The sequence below is a fragment of the Eretmochelys imbricata genome, chromosome 28, assembly GCF_965152235.1.
Source record: "Eretmochelys imbricata isolate rEreImb1 chromosome 28, rEreImb1.hap1, whole genome shotgun sequence".
Lineage (NCBI taxonomy): Eukaryota > Metazoa > Chordata > Testudines > Cheloniidae > Eretmochelys > Eretmochelys imbricata.
In genome coordinates, this window is record NC_135599.1 from 3546242 (window position 1) to 3571056 (window position 24815).

General features: G+C 49.1%; 2 protein-coding genes across 6 annotated transcripts in view; one reads left to right on the forward strand and one right to left on the reverse strand.

The window, feature by feature from the left end:
• LOC144258274 (uncharacterized) overlaps positions 1–12810 on the reverse strand; it is a 32182-nt gene extending 19372 nt beyond the window's left edge. The window contains 2 exon segments of the mRNA XM_077806716.1: positions 690–772; positions 12548–12810. Of these exon segments, the coding sequence (XP_077662842.1) occupies positions 690–772; positions 12548–12710 (246 nt within the window). The 5' untranslated portion in view covers positions 12711–12810.
• A 76-nt stretch (positions 12811–12886) lies between these two features.
• The window catches only part of LOC144258285 (uncharacterized), a 65275-nt gene continuing 53346 nt past the window's right edge, over positions 12887–24815 (forward strand). For 2 of the 5 annotated variants that reach the window (XM_077806738.1, XM_077806741.1), the window contains exons 1-3: positions 12887–13157; positions 14661–14832; positions 15475–15601. In XM_077806738.1, coding sequence (XP_077662864.1) covers positions 14791–14832; positions 15475–15601 — 169 coding nt within the window. In that variant the 5' untranslated portion in view covers positions 12887–13157; positions 14661–14790. Of the gene's footprint in view, positions 13158–14660; positions 14833–15474; positions 15602–17061; positions 19146–24815 lie in introns of those variants that run through there. The other 3 variants (XR_013344653.1, XM_077806740.1, XR_013344652.1) reach the window with 3 other exon arrangements.

Below are 24815 nucleotides of genomic sequence, written 5' to 3' on the forward strand. Positions count from 1 at the left end.
GAAGCGCTGGTTTCAGGGTAAAGGGATTTCTAGCTTGTGTATCGCAACTTGGTGGACTGTTTGTACGATCAGTCAGGGTGAGAAACTGCTAATTCAAATTCTATCCATCTAGTATGTTAGGCTTAGTTTGAGTTTTTGGTTATTTGCTAAGTAATCTTCTTTGATTTGTTTGCTATCACTTAGAACCTATCTTTCTGTCATTAATAAACTTGTTTTATGCTTTATCCCTGTGCACTATAAGATGGTATAATTCTGGATTTATATAACAGCAGGTGTGCAAGGTTGGGGAGCTGGGAAATTGGCTGTTGTCTTCTATCTGTCCTCGAGTGGCTTAGGTAAAGCACTCTGGTAGCTTAGTTGGATGTATGGCACCACCTACTGTTGGGTGATAAGAGGGCCTGGAGAGGCTGGCTGAATCTCCAGCAAAGCAATGCGAGAAGGGCCAGCCCAGCTTGAGTTAGAGGGCACAGCGGTTCCCAGAAGCCCCCAGATTGCACCCCAGGGGTGACAACCCATCACATCCTAGATAACACAAGTCTTAGCAGGTTTGTCACATCCTGTCCCCTCCCTTTCTCCACCCTAGATATTTCCTGCCTCCCATCAGCTCTAGCAGCTCCAACCCTCCTATGCATTTACTGGTCCTCTCCCTCCAAGCAGAACCCATCACCACCTCCCTGATAATCCCTTACCTGAGCCAGCTCCATTGCAGCCACTTCCTTCTCCCTGGGTGGATGGGATAAACTGGAGCAAAACCTGGACATTATTTTGTAGCCTGCCAGGGCGAGAAGGGCAATGTGAGAGAATTCAGATGTGGCTCTTTTCCATTCAACAAGCCGATTCCCCCTAGCATTTTCCCCTGCTAAAGGACATTTTAGGTTCTGCCACACTGTGAAGCACAGAGTGACCTTATTCCAGTACAGGCCTAGCCCTCTCCCACCAGGATGAAACTCTCCCAGTAACAGAGTCTCTCCATTACATTTATAAAGTTTGTGGATGATACCAAGCTGTGAGAGGTTGCAAGTGCTTTGGAGGATAGGTTTAAAATTCAAAATGATCTGGACAAATTGGAGAAATGGTCTGAAGTAAACAGGATGAAATTCAATAAGGACAAATGCAAAGTACTCCACTTAGGAAGGAACAATCAGTTGCACACACACAAAATGGGAAATGACTGCCTAGGAAGGAGTACTGCAGAAAGGGATCTGGGGGTCATGGTGTATCACAAGCTAAATAGGAGTCAACAGTGTAATGCTGTTGCAAAAAAAGCAAACATCATTCTGGCATGTATTAGCAGGAGTATTGTAAGCAAGACACGAGAAGTAATTCATCCACTCTACTCCACGTTGATTAGGCCTCAGCTGGAGTACTATGTCCAGTTCTGGGCACCACATTTCAGGAAAGATGTGGACAAATTGGAGAAAGTCCAGAGAAGAACAACAAAAATGATTACAGATCTAGAAAACATGACCTATGAGAGAAGATTGAAAAAATTGGGTTTGTTTAGTCTGGAGAAGAGAACACAGAGAGGACACGATCACAGTTTTCAAGTACATAATAGGTTGTTTCAAGGAGGGAGAAAATTTGTTCTTCTTAACCTCTGAGGATAGGATAAGAAGCAACGAGCTTAAACTGCAGCAAGGGCGGTTTAGGCTGGACATCAGGAAAACTTCCTAACTGTCAGAGTGGTTAAGCATTGGAATAAATTGCATAGGGAAGTTATGGAATCTTTCTCATTGGGGATTTTTAAGAGCAGACTGAACAAAACACCTTTCAGGGATGGTCTTGATAATACTTAGTTCTGCCTTGAGTACAGGGGACTGGACTAGATGACCTCTCAGGGTCCCTTCCAATTCTATGAACCAAAGGGCAGAGAAGAGGAGAATAAAAGGAGTCACTTTGGGGGATTCTCCCCGTCATTGTCCTAAGAAAACTGTTTCAGGTTTACCCTTGTTTGCTGACAGTCAGCTCTTTCGCTGTTCCACCTGGTACCCCGAGAGAGGAAGAAAGTGCCCTGAGGTCTCAGCCAGAGGGTTGAGCTCTGACACACTAGAAAGATAAACCCCCATAGCACCCCAGGGGGAGGGGTAACTGGACTCAGAGAGGTGCACCCCAGAAGGCCTGAGGCCCAGAAGTTTGGCACCAGTTTGATAGTCTCTCAATCGGGCCTACCACCAGCGTGGCACATGGAGTAGATACAAGGTGGCCTGGGGAGCAGGAAGTGGGCAGCATCCCAGACAGCACACCGAGAAGGAAAATGGAGAGGGGACGGGAGGCTCTTCAGTTGTCCTGAAGGCTCTGCAGAGAACTCAGCAGTTGTCCTGAAGGCCATTGGTAGAAAGTAGTCCTCTCCCTGGTCTACAGGGGTCAGACAGTGACACAGAGATCCCTTGGCAAAGGGTCACTTGGTCTTTGCCAGCAGCTCTCACCTGAGACCTGACAAACCCATCACAGCAAACGCATCCCTTGGAGGATGATTGTGTGAGGTGTCTACAGAGAGCTCATAACTGGTCAAGATCATAATGACTGAGAGATCAATGTATGAGTCATATGTAAGGAAGAAAGCATTTATACTGAAAATCTACTTTACAGACTTGGAATAGAAAATCAATCACGAAAGGTAACGGGCCCCGGGATTGGCCCATCCGCCAAAGAGGGAGTCGTCACTCCTGACTAGTCAGCTGGAAAGGTAACGCAAGGCTCATGCGACCAGCCCTGCTCCATCCCAAACCATCAACGGAAAACCATCGGAGCACCACCAAACAACTGAAATTGTGGTTGGGGGGGGAGCTTAAGGTAACACAAATGTAATCATCCAAAATATGAATAGTTTAAAGGTACATGTTACACATGTATGGGGTGGAGGAACAGGCCAGAGTGTATAGGGGAGGGGGCCTGTTTGGAGAAGGGACAGACTGGGAAGAGCTAGGGCTGGACCAGGGACAGGAGGCCCAGCTGGAAGTAGCAGTGAGGGGGCCCAGCTCATTGTGTACCTCAGGCTACATCACCAAGGTGGCATGTGCCATACCCTACACTGCTGCCTGTAATACATGTGTGCAGCAGCCTAGGACAGGAGACAGCTACTGGCTTCTACAGAGCTAAGAGAGGGCTGGAGGAGATGGACAAGAAGGGGAGGCAGAACAGGAAATTGTGGTAGGAGGAGGAGACAGAGACATTTGAAAGCATGACCATTATTCCCATTCCACTGTAACAAAAAGTACAGGAGAGGGGAGCAGCATTTCAGAATCACCCATTAAAAATCCCTCCCTTTGATATCCTCTGACCAACATGGCTACAACAACTCTTTTCCCTTTGTACCCCTCCCCCTCTGAACTCCCCCTCAGCTGAGACTGTCCCATGTGATGGGAAAACAAGGGTTCAGTCCTGGAACTGGATTGGGTCTTGCCAGCACTAACGGGTGTAAAAGCCTTTATGCGTTAATGACAGCAGCAGCTCTGGGACTCGGAGACATAGTACAAAATAATAGACTCACCAGAAATCTGAAACGGCCACTTCATAACTCATAGAATCTTATTTATCTATTGACGTATGGGAATAACCAATAAGAGAAACAACCAGTGAAGTTGATACCCTGTGGGAAAGGGCTCACCTGACTTTACAAATTGGTATAATCTAATCTGGAACTTTACACAGAAAAATGCCTTAGTCGTAGCCTTATGGCTATTTGCCTGGTGTCACAACAGGGCAGAATTAAGGTGGGGTGCCTTAGCTCTGAATTTCCATCCCCTAGTATATTGCAATTGCTATTAAGTGGGTTTGGCAAAATTCATTTTCTCTATTTATTTTTTTTTAATTTCAGTTGATATCAATATTTATTTTTAAGCCCTTTTTCAATGTTTACAATTTCAACTTTCAGAGCTGTGGGAAGTTATGGGGGTCATCAGACAACAATTATGTAATTACAGTAAATGTTGAGATTCAAAAAACCAAATCTTTATAACTGTTCAAACACAAATAGTTAGTGTCACATGCAAAACATACAGTGTAAATATCCTTAAATCAAACTCTGCTTTCTCCAGAAGGTTAGATGGAGGCTACCAGGGTTGAACATGGCCCTACAGAGCGTGGGGAGAAAACTCCCTCTCAGCCTCTCCTCTCTCCCATCTCCCAGAGTCAGTGACTCTGATAAATCGTTCCCTGAAATCTAGAGAGCCCAAGTATGTGAGCCAGTGATTAAAGCAGATGCCTTGGGGGCTGCAGCACCACCCCCTGCCTGGGTGAGGGGGATGAAGAACTGTAGTAGAAACGGATTAGGCTGGGAGTGGGCACAGCTGATGTGGGACTGGGAACGAAGTTGACCAAGAGGCCAGAACTCATGGGGGGGGTTGGGACTAGAAGTCAACAGGACTGGGTAGAGGCACTTCTGTGTATTTTCCCCATTTACAATCCTTCCATGTATTTAATTTAGAAACTTTTCATTCACAATTAAACACATTGGAGATAAGCTGTATTGATGCATTTTCACTTACAGTGGCACAGTTTTAAATGGATGCTTATTCAGATGCATATGCAACACAAATCAGTCAATAATTGGTGTGCTTTCATTAATTAACTTGACCATGTGCTGTGCATCGCTTTTAAAAAAGAGATGGTGTGAAGGAGTGTCAAAATTTCAGGCATTAAGAAATGGAAATTAGGTGTCAGTTCACTTCTCATGTGTTTATCTCATAATTTTAATTTCAGTTTTGAATCAATGTTAATACCATGTTGTTTTAATAGTATTAGAGTCTATTTGTATAATTGTTTGCAACATTTCATTGGATATTGTGAACCTGCAGTCTTAACCTTTTATTTTGAGATTACTAAATACAATCCAGCGCACCACGCCTGAAAGTCTGCCAGGCCTGGCCGGTGACATCCTCCTTAGGGAGTAAAAACCTGACGAGCCCTTTCACCCTAAAAAGCGCTTTTGGCTCTTTGACATTGCTTTACCCATCCCATCAGAAAATGCTATAGGTAACCAGGTACTTACAGCATACCTTCACTAGGTATCGTTCTACCAGCTATGTGCCAAAATTCAAATGGTTCTGTTTCTTTCATTCAGATTTACAATTATTATATCCCATTTAAAAACTGGAACTGAAATAACCAAAGCAAGTTAAGAAGAGAGTGACATCAGACACAGGCGGGGGTAAAACAATAAAGGGAAAGAACTAACTTTTTATGCAAAAAGGAACATCCCAAACTATCAGAGCCTCAGATCCCCGTCCAACTGAATCCACCCCAGCCAGGCATATAAAGCTGGGCTCCTGAAAAATCATCAGTCCCATCTGGCAGTGAATGCTGCTTGTTCCAGATGGAGGTATGGCATGTGCATCTGGTCTACTGACATGCTGCTTTGGTACGGAAGGCACCACGGCCACAGGGAGCAGAGACATGGACTCCTACAAAACAAAATCCCAGCTACACCTCCAACATCCCCTCCCCCACCTCCACATGGCCATTCTCAACCTACTGCGAACAGCTCCTTCCAGCCTTCAGCACTATAAATAAATAAAACATGGTGTTACAAAAGGTAGCTCATGCCAGAGAAACCTGACCTCCTTCTGTGAGAAGGTAACTAATTTTTTGGACAAAGGAAATGCAGTAGCTCTTATCTATCTGGACATCAGTAAAGCATTTGATACAGTTCCACATGGGAAACTGAATGAGGAGTGCCTGTGGCACCTTAGAAACTAACAAATTTATTTGAGCATAAGCTTTCGTGGTCTAAAACCCACTTCATCGGATGCATGCAGTGGAAAATACAGTCGGAAGATATATATATAGAGATACACACACACACACACACACACACACAGAGAACATGAAAAAAATGGTTGTTGCCATACCCACTATAACAAGAGTGATCAGTTAAGGTGAGCTATTCTCAGCAGGAGAAAAAAAAAAAACCTTTTGTAGTGATAATCAGGATGGCCCATTTCCAGCAGTTAAATTGGAGAAGATGGGGATTAATATGAGAACTGAAAGGTCGATAAGGAATTTGTTACAGGAGAGACTACAAGGGACCATGCTTAACGGTGAGTTGTCTAGAGCTGCTCACCACTAAAATCTGTGTGGGTGTTTGGGACATTCTATACCTTGGGGGAGTGCACTGTAACCCCAGTATTCTTCATTTTTATATAATCGTAATCGAACATATAAAGCATGCCTTGTAAGGTACCAGGGGAAAGGTTATGATCTGCTGAAAGTCATTTCTCTATCCATATATGTGTATCAGTAATGCATATGAAGTTATGAGAATTGTGTTGTATGGTGGTCACTAAAGGTACGCTGTAAATTGGGGAATCAGCCAGATATTAGCTCCCCAGAGGCAACAGCAAGTAAAGTAACCAACGCCCGGGCTGGGTATCAAAGAACCCATCAACAGCCATTGTCCAGCAAGGGAGCTACAATACAGTGACTCACCTGCATGAGGCCATACTAGGGGAATTGCTCAACCTTGCTTGGAAAGACTCAGCAATGCGCCACAGACATGCCTGGACTTGTGTTCTACAAGCACATGGACTGAGGGTATAAGACAGACAGAATAGACACTTACTGGGCTCTTCTCCTGCCCCACCTATGCTGCAAGCAACCAAGACCCTGAGAAGAAGAAAAGACTCCAACACAGGAGACTGGTCCAGGTTTAAGGAACAAACCTGTATATTAAGGACTACAATATCCAGTGGGGTGAAAAAAAATGCTTAATCCAGTTGCTGCCCAGTCTAATAGGACTGAGAGTTTAGACTGTGTGCTTATATTTTCTTTTCTTTTGGTAACCACTCTGACTTGTTATGCTTTGACATATAATCACTTAAAATCTGTCTTTATAGTTAATAAATCTACTTGTTTATTCTATCTGAAGCTGTGTGTTTGGTTTGAAGTGTGTCAGAGACTCCCCTTGGGAAAACAAGCCTGGTACATATCAATTTCCTTGTTAAATTGAAGAACTCATGTACGGTTGCAGCGTCCAGTGGGCATAACTGGACGTTGCAAGACAGCGGTTCCTAGGGTTGTGTCTGGAACCAGAGATATTGGCTAGTGTTATTCGCTTGCAAGTAGCTGGGAGCAGCTTACATGCCAGAGGCTGTGCATGAACAGCCCAGGAGTAGGGGGGTTCTCACAGCAGAGCAGGGTAACGCTGGCTCCCAGAGTCAAGGATTGGAGTGATCTAGCAGATCACAGGTCCAGATAACACCGGAGGGGAATGTCACAGTGTCACCAGAGCTAAGGTAGTTAATCTCTGGAATAGTTTTACAAGGGTGGTTGTGGAGTCTCCTTCCCTAGAAGTTTTTAAAAACAGGTAGGACAAATCTCTGTCAGAGATAATCTACATATACTTGGTCTTGCCTTGGCAGAGAGACTTGGACTTGATGATGTCTTGAGGTCCTGTCCAGCCCTACATTTCTATTATGCTATACAATATATAGCTCTTCTTGACCTGCTGCTCACAAATCGGGAAGAATTAGTAGGGGAAGCAAAAGTGGATGGGAACCTGGGAGGCAGTGACCATGAGATAGTCAAGTTCAAGATCCTGACACAAGGAAGAAAGGAAAGCAGCAGAATACGGACCCTAGACTTCAGAAAAGCAGACTTTGACTCCCTCAGGGAACTGATGGGCAAGATCTCCTGGGAGAATAACATGAGGGGGAAAGGAGTCCAGGAGAGCTGGCTGTATTTCAAGGAATCCCTATTCAGGTTACAGGGACAAACCATCCCGATGTGTAGAAAGAATAGTAAATATGGCAGGCAACCAGCTTGGCTTAACAGTGAAATCCTTGCTGATCTTAAATACAAAAAAGAAGCTTACAAGAAGTGGAAGATTGGACAAATGACCAGGGAGGAGTATAAAAATATTGCTCGGGCATGCAGGAGTGAAATCAGGAAGGCCAAATCACACCTGGAGTTGCAGCTAGCAAGAGATGTTAAGAGTACCAAGAAGGGTTTCTTTAGGTATGTTAGCAACAAGAAGAAAATCAAGGAAAGTGTGGGCCTCTTACTGAATGAGGGAGGCAAGCTAGTGACAGAGGATGTGGAAAAAGCTAATGTACTCAATGCTTTTTTTGCCTCTGTCTTCACGAACAAGGTCAGCTCCCAGACTACTGCACTGGGCAGCACAGCATGGGGAAGAGGTGACCAGCCCTCTGTGGAGAAAGAAGCGGTTCGGGACTATTTAGAAAAGCTATATGTGCACAAGTCCATGGGACGGATGCGCTGCATCCGAGAGTGCTAAAGGAGCTGGCGGATGTGATTGCAGAGCTACTGGCCATTATCTTTGAAAACTCATGGCGATCGGGGGAAGTCCTGGACAACTGGAAAAAGGCTAATGTAGTGTCCATCTTTAAAAAAGGGAAGGAGGAGGATCCTGTGAACTACAGGCCAGTCAGCCTCAACTCAGTCCCTGGAAAAATCATGGAGCATGTCCTCAGGGAATCCATTCTGAAGCATTTAGAGGAGAGGAAAGTGATCAGGAACAGTCAGCACGGATTCACCAAGGGCAAGTCATGCCTGACTAACCTAATTGCCTTCTATGATGAGATAACTGGTTCTGTGGGTGAAGGGAAAGCAGTGGACGTGTTGTTCCTTGACTTTAGCAAAGCTTTTGACACAGTCTCACACAGTATTCTTGTCAGCAAGTTAAAGAAGTATGGGCTGGATGAATGGGCTATAAGGTGGATAAAAAGCTGGCTAGATCGTCGGGCTCAACGGATAGTGATCAATGGCTCCATGACTAGTTGGCAGCTGGTATCAAGTGGAGCGCCCCAAGGGTCGGTCCTCGGGCCGGTTATGTTCAATAGCTTCATTAATGATCTGGAGGATGGTGTGGACTGCATCCTCAGCAAGTTTGCAGATGACACTGAACTGGGAGGAGAGGTAGATACGCTGGAGGGTAGGGATAGGATACAGAGGGCCCTAGACAAATTGGAGGATTGGGCCAAAAGAAATCTGATGAGGTTCAACAAGGACAAGTGCAGAGTCCTGCACTTAGGACGGAAGAATCCAATGCACCGCTACAGACTAGGGACCGAATGGTTCGGCAGCAGTTCTGCGGAAAAGGACCTAGGGGTGACAATGGACGAGAAGCTGGATATGAGTCAACAGTGTGCCCTTGTTGCCAAGAAGGCCAATGGCATTTTGGGGTGTATAAGTAGGGGCATTGCCAGCAGATCGAGGGATGTGATCGTTCCCCTCTATTCGACACTGGTGAGGCCTCATCTGGAGTACTGTGTCCAGTTTTGGTCCCCACACTACAAGAAGGATGTGGAAAAATTGGAAAGAGTCCAGTGGAGGGCAACAAAAATGATTAGGGGTCTGGAACAGATGACTTATGAGGAGAGGCTGAGGGAACTGGGATGTTTAGTCTACAGAAGAGAAGAATGAGGGGGGATTTGATAGCTGCTTTCAACTACCTGAAAGGGGGTTCCAAAGAGGATGGCTTTAGACTGTTCTCAGTGGTAGAAGATGACAGAACAAGGAGCAATGGTCTCAAGTTGCAGTGGGGGAGATTTGGGTTGGATATTAGGAAAAACTTTTTCACTAGGAGGGTCGTAAAACACTGGAATGCATTAGCTAGGGAGGTGGTGGAATCTCCTTCCTTAGATATTTTTAAGGTCAGGCTTGACAAAGCCCTGGCTGGGATGATTTAATTGGGGATCGGTCCTGCTTTGAGCAGGGGGTTGGACTAGATGACCTCCTGAGGTCCCTTCCAACCCTGATATTCTATGATTCTATGGTAGGTACAAAATCACTACATACAGAAAAAAAAACCCACCACAACATCATGTCAGGCAATTCAGAAAAACAACAAAAAAACCCTATACTCCACAGCATAAAATGACACAATAGAAAGCAAGAAGAAGAAAGAAGAAAGCAACACAATGCAAACTAACACACCCTAGGACAAAAGTACACAATGGAAAAGAGCTCAACTCAAACCAACAAAACAGAGGCACCAAACAAGTTGAGGCAAAACAATGCACCATAAAACTATGCAACACAGCATGGTGCGTTCACAGTTCCAAATGGCAACATGGAAAACAGCTCAGTGTAGAACACGACACAGCACAAAAGAGAATTATTTCAATGTAGGCATAGAAGGGATCTTGAGAGGTCATCTACTCAAGCCTCCTGTGATGAGGCAGGACCAAGTATCCCTAGACATTCCCAGACTGGTGTACCTCTAACCTGGTCTTCAAAACCTGCAATGAAGGAAATTCCACAACCTCCCTTGGAAGCCAAAGCAATGCAAACACTCAGGCCAAAACAACGCTGTACACACACATACGCTGGGCTTGCGGTTAAGGAGAGAGGCAAGAACTGAAACAATCTGGGTTCCATTCCCAGTTTTGTCCCAAATTCTCCATGCAAACTTGAGCAAATTACTTCAGCTCTTTGAGCTTCAGTTTGCCCATCTATAAAATGGAGAGTAGCCGCCCACCATTTACCGATTTAGCCTTTGAGCTTTTTGTGGCAAGGACTCTCTGTCACTGTGTGCATGTCTACACTGCAGTTAGACACCTGCAACTGGCCCGTGCCCATTGACTTGGGCTCACACGGCTCAGGCTGTGGGGCTGTTTAATTGTGGTATAGATGTTCCGGCTTGGGCTGCAGCCCAAGGTCTGGCACCCGCCCACCTCGCAGGGTCCTACAGCCTGGCTCCAGCCAGGCCCAGACATCTACACTGTAATAAAACAGCCCCTTCGTCTGAGCCCTGCGAGCCTGAGTCAGCTGACATGGGCCAGCTGTGCATTTTTAATGGCAGTGTAGACATACCCTTGGTGTCTGTTCAGCCCCTGTCACAATGGGGACCCTGATCTTGGTCAGTGTCTGTGCAGAGTGCTACACAGCAGGGGGCCTGATGTCAGTTGCGGGCTCTGCAATTCCCGGCATTACAATATCCCTGATTTTGTCTGGGGTCCCTGCAGCATCTGGCAAAATGTGGGGGCAGGATCTCTGTGGCAAGGACTCTCAGTGGAGTGCCAGGCCCAACAGGGACACAGATCTCAGTCAAGGTCTCTGAAGTGCTCAGCACAATGGAGGCAGCAATCTGGGCAGCAGTCGTGCGCTGCCTGGCACAAAGGGGGGGGGGGGGGGCATGATCTCAGTCCAGGTCTCAGTTTTACCTGGCACAATGTGGGGCCTGATGTCAGTTGGGGTGTCCACAGCACCTGTCACAACAGTGGGGTCTGACCTCTGTTGGGGTCTCTGCAGCACCTGCAGAACAGTGACCCAGATCTCAGTTGGGGTCTCTGCAGCTCCAGGAAGAACAAGGTCCCTGATTTTGTTTGCCATCTCTGCAGCACCTGGCACAATGGGAGCCTGATTTCACTTGGTGTCTTTGCAGGGCCTGGCACAACAGGGGCCCAGAGTTCAGTCATGGTCACTGTAGCCCCTGGCACAACAAGGTCCCTGCTCTCTGAGCGGGTCTGTGCAGTTCCTAGCATAACTACTGCCCCAAATTTGGTTAGGGTTTGTGCAGTGCCTGGCACACTGGGGCACATAATATCAGTCAAGGCCTGAGCCATGCTCAGTACAATAAGAGCCCTGATCTCAGTCAGGCACCTGGAGAGAAAAGCGGGAAGATTTTCAAGACTTTGATATCAGTATTTCAGAACCTAGGAGAAAATGGGGCACAAACGAAATATTTGCCAATATAAGAGAGAAGCACCAACATCTGGGGAGATTTTATGTCAACAGTTCAAGAGAAAGGAGGGGAAATTTGAGGGGATTATACAGCGATATTCAATCAATCAATCAATCAACAAAAGAGTGGGATGGATTCTTCTTGCCCCACACTCACATGGCCGGCAGGTGATGTGGGTGATGTGGCTTTCACAGAGGAAAGGAGTGGGGCTGGAGTCAGAAGGTCACTGGCTGTGGGGTCTGGGAATGTGACTAGCCGGTGGTGTCTTGGGGGGGCTGCTGGGTTGGGCAGGGTGGGGGCGAGGAAGTAGCTGGGACTGGGAAACCGAGGACTGGGCCGTCTCCATGGGGGGGGGGGGCACTTGCTCCTCCCTCCCCTTCCTGGGCCACCCCAGCCCAGCGGTGTCCCTATCCCGGGGCTCTGCCCCCCTCTGCCCGTTTCAGAAATCACTCGGGGGAACGATCCCCCCTAAACCGAAACAAGTCACTGCAAGTAAAATGGGGGGGACACCCCCCCCCAACGCTGAGATTTGAACTGGCCACGGGCGAAGTGGGGAGGAAACGGGGTCCGGGGGGGGCAGAGCCCGTCTCAGGGAGGTGGGGGAAGGGGGGGTCACCCGGGCTGCTGCTCATCGCCGCCGGGAGAGAAAGGGGGCAGGGCGGGAGCGGGGGGGGCGGTAAATCCGAGGGGATCTCAGCCCCCCCTTTCCCTCCCCGCCCCTCGGGGGGCCCCGGCCCTTCTCCCCCCCCCCGGCCATGCCCAGGCTGCGCCGACATTTTCCCTCCGCCCCTTTCCCCAGGTCTCCCCCCCCGCCCGGCCCCACGCAGGGACCCCGGGGGGGCTGGTTCCCCCCCCGGACACTGGGGCAGAGTCACCGCCCGGCCCCGGGGCTCGCTCCGGTACCTGGAGGCTGCAGCTCCGCAGCGGGGCGGGCGGAGCCCGGGGCGGCCCCAGGGCGGCTCCGTCGGGAGCGGGGCCCGGGCCGGGCCCGGGGGGGGGGGTGAATGAAGATCTCCCCGGCACAGACCCTTCGGCGCAGCCGCGGGCGAGCTCTATCTCTGCGCATGCCCGACTCTCCCCCCCCCCCGATCTGCGCATGCCCAGAGCCGGGAGACACAAAACGCTCCTGCGGCCCAGGGAGAGGCTCTAACGGCCAAGCACGAGCCGGGCAGAGCCGCAGCGCCCCGCGCGTGTTCTCAGCCCCGTTCGCACTGCCCCGCGCCCAACGTCACTTCCGGGGGCTGCCGGGCACAGGAAGGAGCTGGGGCCGCCGGGAGCGGTGGGTGCCGGGAGGAAGGAGGCAGGAGTTGGGGAGAACAAAGAGCCGAGAGCGCCGGGGCCCGCGGGGGCAGCTCCTGGGAGCCCGGGCGCTGCTGCTCCCCTGGGAGCCGGGGGCTGAGCGGCCGCTGCCGCTTCCCCAGCGGGCTCGGGGCGGGGGGCCCGGCCGGGGGCGCCTCCTCCGGCGAGAGACCCCCGGGCGCTGCTGGCGGCGGCTGCTGAGCGGAGACTCCAGGTGAGAGAGAGCCTGGGGCCGGGCGGGTCCCGGGCTCTGCGCAGCCCGCGCCCCGGGGGCCCGGAGCTGCTAAGGCCGGAAGGGAGCCTTCTCCCAGCCAGCCTGGCCGCTGCCCCAGCCCTCTGCTGTGCCCCTCACCCGTGTGGCTCAAGCAGGTCTAACCGCCTGGTACCCCCTTCCCCGCCCGTGCAGAGCGGGGCCAGCCCCGGGAGAGAGAGCGAGAGCCCCCAAGAATGGGGTAGGGCGCTAGGGAAGAGGGTGTCAGGACAGATTTTCAGATCTCTGACCCACTGTCAAGGTTCCTTCCCCACTCTGAACTCTAGGGTACAGATGTGGGGACCCGCATGAAAGACCCCGGAAGCTTATTCTTACCAGCTTAGGTTAAAAACTTCCCCAAGGTACAAATTTTGCCTTGTCCTTGGACATTATGCTGCCACCACCAAAGTTTTTAAACAAAGAGCGGGGAAAAAGACCATTTGGAGACGTCTTTCCCCAAAATATCCCCCCAAGCCCTACACCCCCTTTCCTGCGGAGGGCTTGATAATAATCATCACCAATTGGTACAGGTGAACGCAGACCCAAACCATTGGATCTTAAGAACAATGAAAAATCAATCAGGTTCTCAAAAGAAGAATTTTACTTAAAGAAAAGGTAAAAGAGTCACCTCTGTAAAATCAGGATGGAAAATACTTTACAGTGTATTCAGATTCAAAACACAGAGGATCCCTCTGTGGGCAAAACTTTAAAATTACAGAAAACAGGAATAAACCTTCCTCTTAACACAGGGAAAATTCAAATAAAACAAAAGATAAACGAATCCTCCTTGCCTGGCTTACCTATACTGGTTGCAATATTGGAGACTTGGATTAGGATAGGTTGGAGGAGAAGGATTTCTGTCTGGCCTCTCTCAGTCCCAAGAGAGAACAAACACCTAAACAAAGAGCACAAACAAAAGCCTTCCCCCCAGCCAAGATTTGAAAGTATCCTGTCCCCTTATTGGTCCTTTGGGTCAGGTGCCAGCCAGGTTTGCTCAGCTTCTTAACCTTTACAGGTAACAGGATGTTGCCTCTGGCCAGGAGGGATTTTATAACATTGTATACAGAAAGATGGTCACCCTTCTGTTCATATTTATGACACCCACCCGGGCACACTCACTGCAGCATCCCTGCACAGGGTCACCTTCCTGTGAACAAGGTGAGGAGCAGAGAGAGGAAAAACCAGCCCCTGACTCTCCCTGGTCCCCCTGCTGCAGGAGTGTGCTGCCCTGGGGACACTGTCAGGGGGAATTCCCCCTGCCCCCCCCCCAAAAAAAGGGGGCTCCTTTGGTTCTGGTCTTTTCCAGTGTTTAATTCAAACTCTGTTGCTGGGAGGGTTTGAAAATGTCTTGGTGGGTTTAGTCCTGGTTGGGAGGAGGGAGGGTGGAGGACAGGGGCAAGGTCTGTTCTGCAATATGGGGACTGAGCATGTTCCTAGCATGGCAGAATCTACAATCTCTGTCTGCAGGGAAAGAGCCTGGAGGAATTGTGATGTGAAATGAAGTAAAGCCAGTTCTGAAATCTCCACAACTGCCCTTCTCGCCCTGCCAGGCTGCAGAACGACACCCACGTCTCGCTCCAGCTCATCCGGTCCTCCCATGGGACAGGGAAGAGAAATGGCTGCTGTGGAGCCAGCTCAGGTAGGGGTTATTGGGGGGGGGGGTGGTTCCTGGTGGGTTCCTGCTGGTGGGAGAGGGGCAGTAAATGCTGAAGAGGTGGCAACTTCTGGGGAATGAGGTCTGCAGGGGGCAGGGACTACCCTGGGTGAAGAAAGGGAAGGGGACAGAGTGTGACAAACCTGTTGGGATTTGTTTAACCTGGGCCTAGATTCTAGGAACAAACGCTTGGGTGTTGGAGGAGAAAATTCTTTAATTTGTGAAACAGGAAATAGAGAAACCAACCCCCTGGGAAGGGCTGGGAAAACTGACCGGACTTCCAGTGCTGAACCCTCAACCTGCGAGCCAGAGGCTGGTGTGACATAGAAAGGGGGCACCCACCAGAGAGGTGTAGGGAAGATGCCCCCAGCCCCTCACATCCAGCTGCTGGCAGTGAGGAGGGTTTTGGGATTCCTACCATGGGGCTGTATCAGCCTCTGGCTCGTAGGTGTGTGGCTCTCTTTGTTCTCTCACCGTGATGCGTCATGGCTGTTCTCAGCAGTATGGGGATAGGACTCTGCTGACTGTCTCCCTCAGAGCTTCCATTTGATTGGCTCCTCTCCCCCATGAATCGTGGGGTTGTGACTGGGGCAGCAGGTACTGAGTGTTGGACTCTTGCTCTTTCAGGGGCCGGTGACCTTCGGGGAGGTGGCTGTGTATTTCACCAGGGAAGAGGGGGCTCTGCTGGACCCCGCTCAGAGAGCCCTCTACACTGACGTCATGCAGGAGAACTATGAGAATGTGACCTCGCTTGGTAAGAATTCCCATTTCCTCCATTCTTAGAAGGGGAAATGAAAAGTTAAGGTTCATGCCACCTCTGCCCTGTTTCAACATCATCCCAACATAGAATCATAGAACTGGAAGAGACTTCAACAGGCCATCTAGTCCAGTCCCCTGCACTCAAGAAAAGACTAAGTATTATCTAGACCATCCCTGAGAGGTGTTTGTCCAGCCTGCTCTTAAAAATCCCCGATGATGGAGATTCCACAACCTCCCTAGGCAATTTATTCCAGTGCTTAACCACCCTGACAGGAAGTTTTTCCTAATGTCCAACCTAAACCGCCCTTGCTGCAAATTGCTTCTTGTCCTATCCTCAGAGGTTAAGAAAAACAATTTTTTGCCTTCCTCCTTGTAACAACCTTTTATGTATTTGAAAACTGTGATCATGTCCCCTCTGTTTTCTCCGACTGGTTTATGAATATTATAATTCTTTAAATGGACACAAATCAGATGTCAAGAATTATAATATTCATAAACCAGTCGGAGAACACTTCAATCTCTCTGGTCACGCAATCACAGACATGAAGGTCGCTATCTTAAAACAAAAAAACTTCAAATCCGGACTCCAGCGAGAAACTGCTGAATTGGAATTAATTTGCAAATTGGATACTATTAATTTAGGCTTAAATAGAGACTGGGAGTGGCTAAGTCATTATGCAAGGTAGCCTATTTCCTCTTGTTTTTTCCTACCCCCCCCCCCACCCCCCACCCCAGATGTTCTGGTTTAACTTGGATTTAAACTTGGAGAGTGGTCAATTTGGATGAGCTATTACCAGCAGGAGAGTGAGTTTGTGTGTGTATGGGGGTGGGTTTTTGGAGGGGGGTGAGGGAGTGAGAGAAACTGGATTTGTGCAGGAAATGGCCCAACTTGATTATCATGCACATTGTGTAAAGGGTTGTCACTTTGGATGGGCTATCACCAGCAGGAGAGTGAATTTGTGTTGGGGGGTGGAGGGTGAGAAAACCTGGATTTGTGCTGGAAATGGCCTAACCTGATGATTACTTTAGATAAGCTATTACCAGCAGGACAGTGGGGTGGGAGGAGGTATTGTTTCATATTCTCTGTGTATATATAAAGTCTGCTGCAGTTTCCACGGTATGCATCTGATGAAGTGAGCTGTAGCTCACGAAAGCTCATGCTCAAATAAATTGGTTAGTCTCTAAGGTGCCACAAGTACTCCTTTTCTTTCTCGTGTCTTGCTTACAGTACTCCTGCTAATACATCCCAGAATGATGTTTCTTTTTTTTTTTTTGCAACAGCGTTACACTGTTGACTCATATTTAGCTTGTGATCCACTATAACCCCCAGATCCCTTTCCGCTGTACTCCTTCCTAGGCAGTCATTTCCCATCTTGTATTTGTGCAACTGATTGTTCCTTCCTAAGTGGAGTACTTTGCATTTGTCCTTATTGAATTTCATCCTATTTACTTCAGATCATTTCTCCAGTTTGTCCAGATGATTTTAATTCTATCCTCCAAAGCACTTGGAACCCCTCCCCGTTTGGTATCGTCCGCAGACTTTATAAGTGTACTCTCTATGCCATTATCTAAATCGTTGATGAAGATATTGAACAGAACTGGCCCCGGAACTGATCCTTGCGGAACCCCACTCGTTATGCCGTTCCAGCAGGACACTGAACCACTGATAACTATTCTCTGGGAATGATTTTCCAACCAGTTATGCACCCACCTTATAGTAGCTCCATGCCAGTGACACACAAACTAGTGCTCTGCCCTCCCCTGTTGCAGAACGCTCTGGGAACAGAGCAGTACAGCAGAAAGTCTAACAGCTTCTCTTAGCTAAGATAATAGTCGGGTTCATCTCTATCATAGCAAACAGACGCTTCCTACCCCTGGCCTGCACTCCTGCACTGAACTTCGTGCACGCAAACCATCTGAGACTTGCACAGTGTTACCACCCCTTTGCCCTTAACCTGACTTTTCCTTTTGAGTCACTGCCTTCACTTACCCCTCACTAAGCCTCACAGATCACTAGACCATATGCTATCCGAGTGCTGACAATCCCTATGACATAAGCACACCCTTGGGCACCTTTACTGACAAAGCCTACAACACTCAGCACGGAAATGAGGCAGAATTGGTCCCCCAAGTTTCACACGCACCTCTCTTCAGAGCACAGCCACAGCTCTGCCCAGCTGCTCCAACCAATCCCTCCTTCATCCAGTGACAGCTACAGCTGACCCTGTGCACACAGCTGGAGGGCATGCAGAGAAATGTTGGGATTCCCATCTGTGAACACAACACAAACACTGACAGGTTCTCTTAGTCTTTCCTCATATCGATTATAGGTTCATAGATTTTAAGGCTGATGTGATATTAGGTCATTTACTCTGACGTCCTTTATAACACAGACCATAGAATTTCCTCCCGTGACTGCCACATTGAGCTGAATACCTGAATTCCTGTGGCAGTTTGGTTCTGTGTGGGCGGCGCAAAGCTTAACATTCTCAGCTGCAGGGCTAAGGGTTGGGGGCAAAGTTAAGGTTGCATTGGAGGGGTGGTGTTTACATTAACTTTTCTTTTCCTGGTTTGCAGAGATTTAAGTTTAGTAATCGTCCATACGGTGCAAGGCAGAAGACAGCACTGGGCAACCTTAACTCTGCAGTAATGTAGCTTATGAGCATTTAGTTTCCTTTTTTTTTAAAATGGACACTTTTGCCGCTATAGCTGTGTCTATAATTGAGCTTTTGCCAGCAGAGCTATGTTGGATGGTGTACATGTGTGCGCGCACTTTTTCACAGCCGTAAACAACAGAGATGGACTGGCAAAGCTTTTAAGAGCAAACCAGGTCAGAGTCGGCACATGGATTTTAGAGCCCTTGAAAATATGCCTCTTAACCCAGAAATGTTCGTATCAGAGGGCAAAACTTTAAAGAGGAACTCCTACAGGATGCAAGAAAAATGCACAGCACACATTGTCTGAAAGGTATCAGTGGTGAGGTCTCACTCAAACTCATGGGTGGAGCTCAGGTTCTCTTGAGCCAATGAATTACAGTGAGGGTAGATTGCTGGAAACCCTCTGACTGTTAACAAGAGCCTTAGGCCTGGTCTACGCTGCAGAGTTAAGTCAACATAACGCAGCTTACGTTGACCCAACTCTGTAAGCATCTACACTAAAAGGTAGTTGCCACCAATGTTGCTTGCCCATTACGCCGACTTAATAACTCCACCTCCACGAGAGGCGTAGCGCTTATGTCTATGTAGTTCGGTGGACGCAGTGTCCGTGTAGACGCCGCATTGCTTACGTCAGCTGCTGCTGCCTTTAGAAACTCCCACAATGCCCCACATTGGCAGTTAAATTGGTGCGAATGCTCCTGGTGAGAATACACACCACCAACACAAGGAGTGTAGTGCGCACATGTAAAACGATTCAGTTACTGTGGTGGCTGTATGTTGACTTAGTTCTGTAGGGTAGACTTGCCCTTAGTCTTGCTGCATTTCATGGGCCTTTCAGGCTCTCTGAGTCTACCCTTGTCCTCGTGCCAATCTGAAATTCTAACCTCTACAGTTATTAGCTTTTTCTATACCTCTTCCCCAAGGAGGAACTGGGTGCCATGTACCAGAAAAGATAAATGCACAGGGACTGAGATCACTTGGTGGATAATTACAACCATAGTTTCAGCCCCAGGTTTGTGCAAGATCGTGTTATAGGAACCAGATGATAATGTGAAAAGCTGCTTTCAGGAGGGCTGTCTCTCAGGAAACTCTTCATCAAATCACCCCATATTTGGCCACTAGCCCTGCTCGGCACCCCTATAATAAGCAGCAAATTTCAAAAGATTCTTAGTAAGCAAGGGGAAGTTAGACCTATTCAGATAGCTGATCTTTGTACAGAATGTAATGTTGAACTTTAGCTATGGTAGAACTGGTGGTCTGCTATAACAACTTCCCAAATGCATGAAGTGTGTGACAGTTGGGGGGGCTCATTGGATAGGAGACAATGGGATGTTCCTTCCTTGGGAGAAGGTGATGTGGGCTGGTGCATGAAAATTACTGGGACAGGAATATGGGTCTGCAGAGTCCCGGATGGGTGGCGGTTCTGTGCCACCACCGGGCAGCCTTGACAGAGCTGCTGGCAATGCACCTCCTGGAGACCAGTCACTGCAGGAAGTGCCGCCCACACGAGAGATGACTGGCAGCTCTTCCCGTGACCTCTGATCCAGGTGTCCTGTTTAAACCTGGAAATACTGGGAAGCCCTCTGTGCAGCAAGGCAGATCCCTGACCTATTGCTGAGAGAGACCACACCTTGTTTCTGGTCCCTGCCTTGTCACATTCCTCTGTGGTTCCTGGTGTTTTGAGCCAGATCCTAGCATCTAATTTTGGCTTGACCATGTAGGCCTGACCACTTATGGTTCTCACACTGGACCTCACTTTTCATGCCCCGGGTCCTGTTAGCAGTAGACACGCTCCAACCTCTGAGCTTTCCAAATGTCTCCCTGGACTTTCCAGCCCCCTGGACGCTCCTCATGTTGACAGATTCGTTGCTCCCGAAGAAGCACTGCATCGCAGCTTACCGGTTACCCCTCAGATCACGACGCCATTTAACTCATGGCACTCAGACGTATTTCTAATGAAAATAAGTGAACATTTATTTAACCAAGGATAGAGATTCAAGTGGTAGCAAGTAGAAGTCTTGGAAACAAATGGTTTCACATGAAGTAAAATCATAACACGCTTTCTAGAACCTAGACTTACCTACCTAACTAGATCCTTTCATGTTATAGAGCAAAACCCATGAAAGTTCCTCCAGCATTTTACAGCCAGGTTTGGCTGTGATCTTTCTTTCATGAGACAAGTCATGCTGTCAGTTTGTTTCCATGGCAGAAGATGCAAGTTGTATCTCTGCACCCACAAATGTCCCCCCACATACTATTGTCTTCACTCGAAACAGGATCCTGCTCTTTATTTATTCCCTGTAAATTTTCTTCTCTTGAAGATTTCACAATCTATTCAATTAGCATTTCGCTGAGTGTACAAACAGGCCCCCATTGTGAGACGTACAATGCCCAGTATGCACATCACCGGACAGAGAGAGAAAGGTCTGTTACCTCCTGGTTGAAAGGAACCTGTTTCAGTCTTTGTGAACATAATTTCCAGTATATATTCATAACTTCCTAAATGTTCTCCTTACACAGAAACGGGGAAGGACTAGAGATCACCACAGGAGAGAGCAGCAGTAAATCTGAGGTGATCTCAGCCCCTCCTTCCGTTTCTCTCCCCGCTCCTCAGGGGTCACCTGCTCGTCTCCTCTCCCTGTAATTTCCTGGCTGTGCAGACATTTTTCCATCTGCCCCTTTTCCCAGGTCTTCCTCCTCTCCTCCCAGCCCGGTCTCATTTCTCACCCTGCCTGACAGCCTCCCGCCCAGCCACATGCAGGGCTGGTCCCCTCCCGCCCCGGATCCCCCAGTGGTGCCCCAGGGCAGAGCCTGGCCGAGCTGGGGGGTGTTGGGCTCCTGCTGGGACAGCAGCTGCGAGCCCCCCCGGGTGCGGGCCCCCAGGGAACAGATCCCGGCACTGTGAGATGCCAGGTTTCCCCTGCCCCGACACTGGCGCAGAGTCACTGCCCAACCCTGCGGCCGGGGCTCGCTCCGGTACCTGGAGGCTGCAGCTCCTCAGCGGGACGGGCGGAGCCCGGGGCGGCCCCAGGGTGGTTCTGGCAGGAGCAGGGCCCAGGGGTTAATGAAGGTCTCCCCGGTACAGACCCTTCTGTTCAGCCCGGCCCCGCAGCACCAGGGAGCAGCAGTAGTGTGGCACTTGCCCAGCACCTAATCACACTCTGCCTCGCCCTTTCCCCAGGTCTCCTTCCTCCCCTCCCTCCTTTTCCTCGCAGCCCTGTGTCACTTTTCCCCTCTGCCTGGCAGCCTCCCGCCCAGCCACACGCAGGGACCCCATGGGAAACAGCAAAAGAGCTGACTGTCGGCAAACAAGGGTAAATAAAGGAATGAAATAAAAGAAATGGGTGGGGGGGAAACTGTGGACAGATCCCATCAGGATATGGGCCCCTCTTATTCTGGGGGCTGTGGGAGAGTCTCAGTCGCCTTCAGAGTTGACTGGGTCTCCAGCGCAAGTTTCAGCCTGCTCCCCCTTTGAGCTCTAGGGATCCCCACCCTCCCTCAGTGAAGGCCAGAGCCCCGAATGCTGCCAGCCCTCTCTTTGGGGCTGGAGATGCTCCATAGACGGTTCCCTTCCCAGGGTGGCCCCCCTCTGAGTAGAGTAGGTCTCTCCTGTTAACTCCTGCTCCAGTCCTGGCCTGGTTTGCACGTGTGGAGGGGCTGGGCAAGTCCAGACTAAAGTGGCAGTTTAACCCCTTCTGTGCCAGTGTGTGGTTTATATAGCCCTTCACAGGCAGCTAGGCCCTAGGGAATGGCCCCTATCAGCCCCATGCCTGATGTGGTGGGGTGACCCACCAGCATCATTGCCTTTGAGGGTGCTGCTCCCTCCTGCTCCCACTCCCTCCTCTCCCTGTTTACTGCCACCACAATGCCTGTCACCTTCATTTCCTGAGGGGTGACCCCCAGAGGGTATGTTTTGTTATCCCCCACCGCAGGATCCGTTGTGCACCCTCTGTCACTCACCTGTGTCTCAGGAGATAAGGCGGGTCATGAGGTGTGGGTGATGCTATGCTGGAGATCCATCATCACTGAAGGAGTGGCAGCCTTGACCCTCCTTGAAGGTTGCTGGGATGCTGATGTACACTGGAGGAGAACTAGGGCTTGACTGAGTCCATGGACCATATGGCCCACACGGTGCCACCGTAAAACCTGCTCTGCATTCCTGCAAATTGCTGCTGGTGGCTTTGCACCGATAAGTCTCTGTAACGCTGTCTTCAGTAACCCGAGAGCAGGAGCACCAGCCTCAGGCAGACTGATAAGAAGGACGACACAAACCCCAAATTGGTTGTGAGATCGATATGTAGATTTCACCAACCAAGTATCAAGTGTAAACGCTTCATGCACTGTAGCAGCATGTAACATGGAATCACGGACAGTCCCCTTGGATCATCCCATAGATCTCACCACGCAGGTGAGCTCACCTTTGTGACAGATGGTCCCTTCCACCAGGGGTTCTCACCCTTTTTCTGAGGGTCCCCCAACATACTATAAAAACTCCACGGCCCACATGGGCCACAATAACTGGTTTTCTGCATATAAAAGCCAGGGCTGGCATTTGGGGGTAGCAAGCAGGGCAACTGCCTGGGGTCCCATACCACTGGGGCCTCCACAAAGCTAAATGGCTTAGGCTTTGGCTTTAGCCCCATGCGCTGGAACTTCAGCTTTCTGCCCTGGCCTCGGCAAGTCTAATGCTGGCCTTGCTTGGCAGCCCCCCCTGAAACCTGCTTGCGGGCCCCCAGGGGGCTCCAGACCCCGCTTGAGAACCACTGCCTTACACCACGAATCACAGCAATGTTCAGGTTACTGCCTGTCCCAAAGGACCAGTCACTTAGGTCAATTCAATCTTAGATCTCCCAACAAAGACAAAACTTGTAGCCAGTCCTGCAATAACCTGTATTAAGATTAATTTAAAAGGAAATGAGAGTTGTTCACAAAGTTAAAGCCTTAATCATATCGATGCAGACAAGTTACAGTCTTAAATTTCAAAAGGTAATAGAAGCTTCTATAATAAGTAAGCTCTACATATTCTTTAGGACTAACCCAGGCTAAGCGGCTGGGGATCTCTAGCTTGTGCCTAGAAACTTTGCCCCCCAGAGTCCAAGCAGCATTCAGATAATCTGTTCCTTCCATATGGGGTTTTTTAATCCCCTTCCTGCCATGTGCTCTGAGCTGCAAACTCAGCTAATAGGAAGTCAAGAGCACAACAACAGTCTTTTGCCGTCTTTAACATCCCATAATAGTCTATCTGGCATTGATGGACCTTTCCTGCCTGGCAGGGTGTCATGCATTCCATTGACAATCAGCACTTCACACAGGTAAAGTCTCTCTCCTGTCTGGTGATTTACAGAGCCACAGAGGCTCACAATGCAACTAGTCAGATATTAACCCAGGCAGCAACTCACAAGCATTCAATAACGTCTAAACACATTCTTATCATTCTAATACCTGTTTTAACAATACTAACACAGGTGAGGCAGACTGATTCCAGCTCTGCATTTGTCCATGTTCAATTAAGACATGGGGGCTTTTGCAAGAGCTAACACCCCATCTGCCAGTGCCACAGGCAGGATGAGCAGGGATGGTGTCTCTAGCCTCTGTTTGCCAGAAGCTGGGAATGGGTGACAGGGAATGGATCACTTGATGATGACCTGTTCTGTTCATTCCCTCTGAAGCACCTGGCATTGGCCACTGCTAGGTGGACCTTTGGTCTGACGCAGTGGGCTGTTCTTATGTTCACAGTATCTATCAGGAGTATCTACTCATTTGGACTCACTGGGGAGCCACAGAAAGAAACAAGGTGTGCTGAGGCAAGAAGGCCCAGTCTCAGAGCCCCCAGGGTCATGCTTGCCAAAAGCTAAAACTAGGCCCAGCCCATGAAAGGGGGCACTCCCAGGAGAGACTCTCTAAAGGCTGGAGCATTAAACAACTTTATAAACCTGAGACAGCTGTCTTGGGCACGACAGGGAGAATCGCCCCAAAGTGACTTCTTTGATTCTGCTCTTCTCTGGCCTTTGGTTCATAGAATCACAGAACTGGAAGGGACCGTGAGAGGTCATCTAGTCCAGTCCCCTGCACTCAAGGCAGGACTAAGTATTATCTAGGCCAGTGGTTCCCAAACTTTAACAGCCCGTGAACCCCTTTCACTAAATTGTGAAATCTTGTGAACCCCCTCCTAAAAATGAATATTTCCAGGGATTTAAGTTTAAATTTCCTCAGTATGATGGATGTGCTTGCTTTGCTCTGCATAGCTCCTGGAAGTCCAGAACCACTGGAGAAAGATAAAGTCTCAGGTCTGGTTCAGCATCAAGTCTGTTTCTGTATTTGGTTTTCAGATGTGCGTACGAGGAAAACGCTTTCTCATAAAAGTATGTTGTTGAAAATGCTAACAAAAGTGCAGCAAGTTTTTCTGCCAGAAGGGGGTACTCTTTTCTTAAACTCAGCCAAAGGTTGATCAATGATAGATTTCTGAAACTCCTTTTCCAGTTCGTAATCACAGGAGATCATTTGCGGATGATACTAAACTGGGAGGGCAGGGATAGGATACAGAGGGACCTA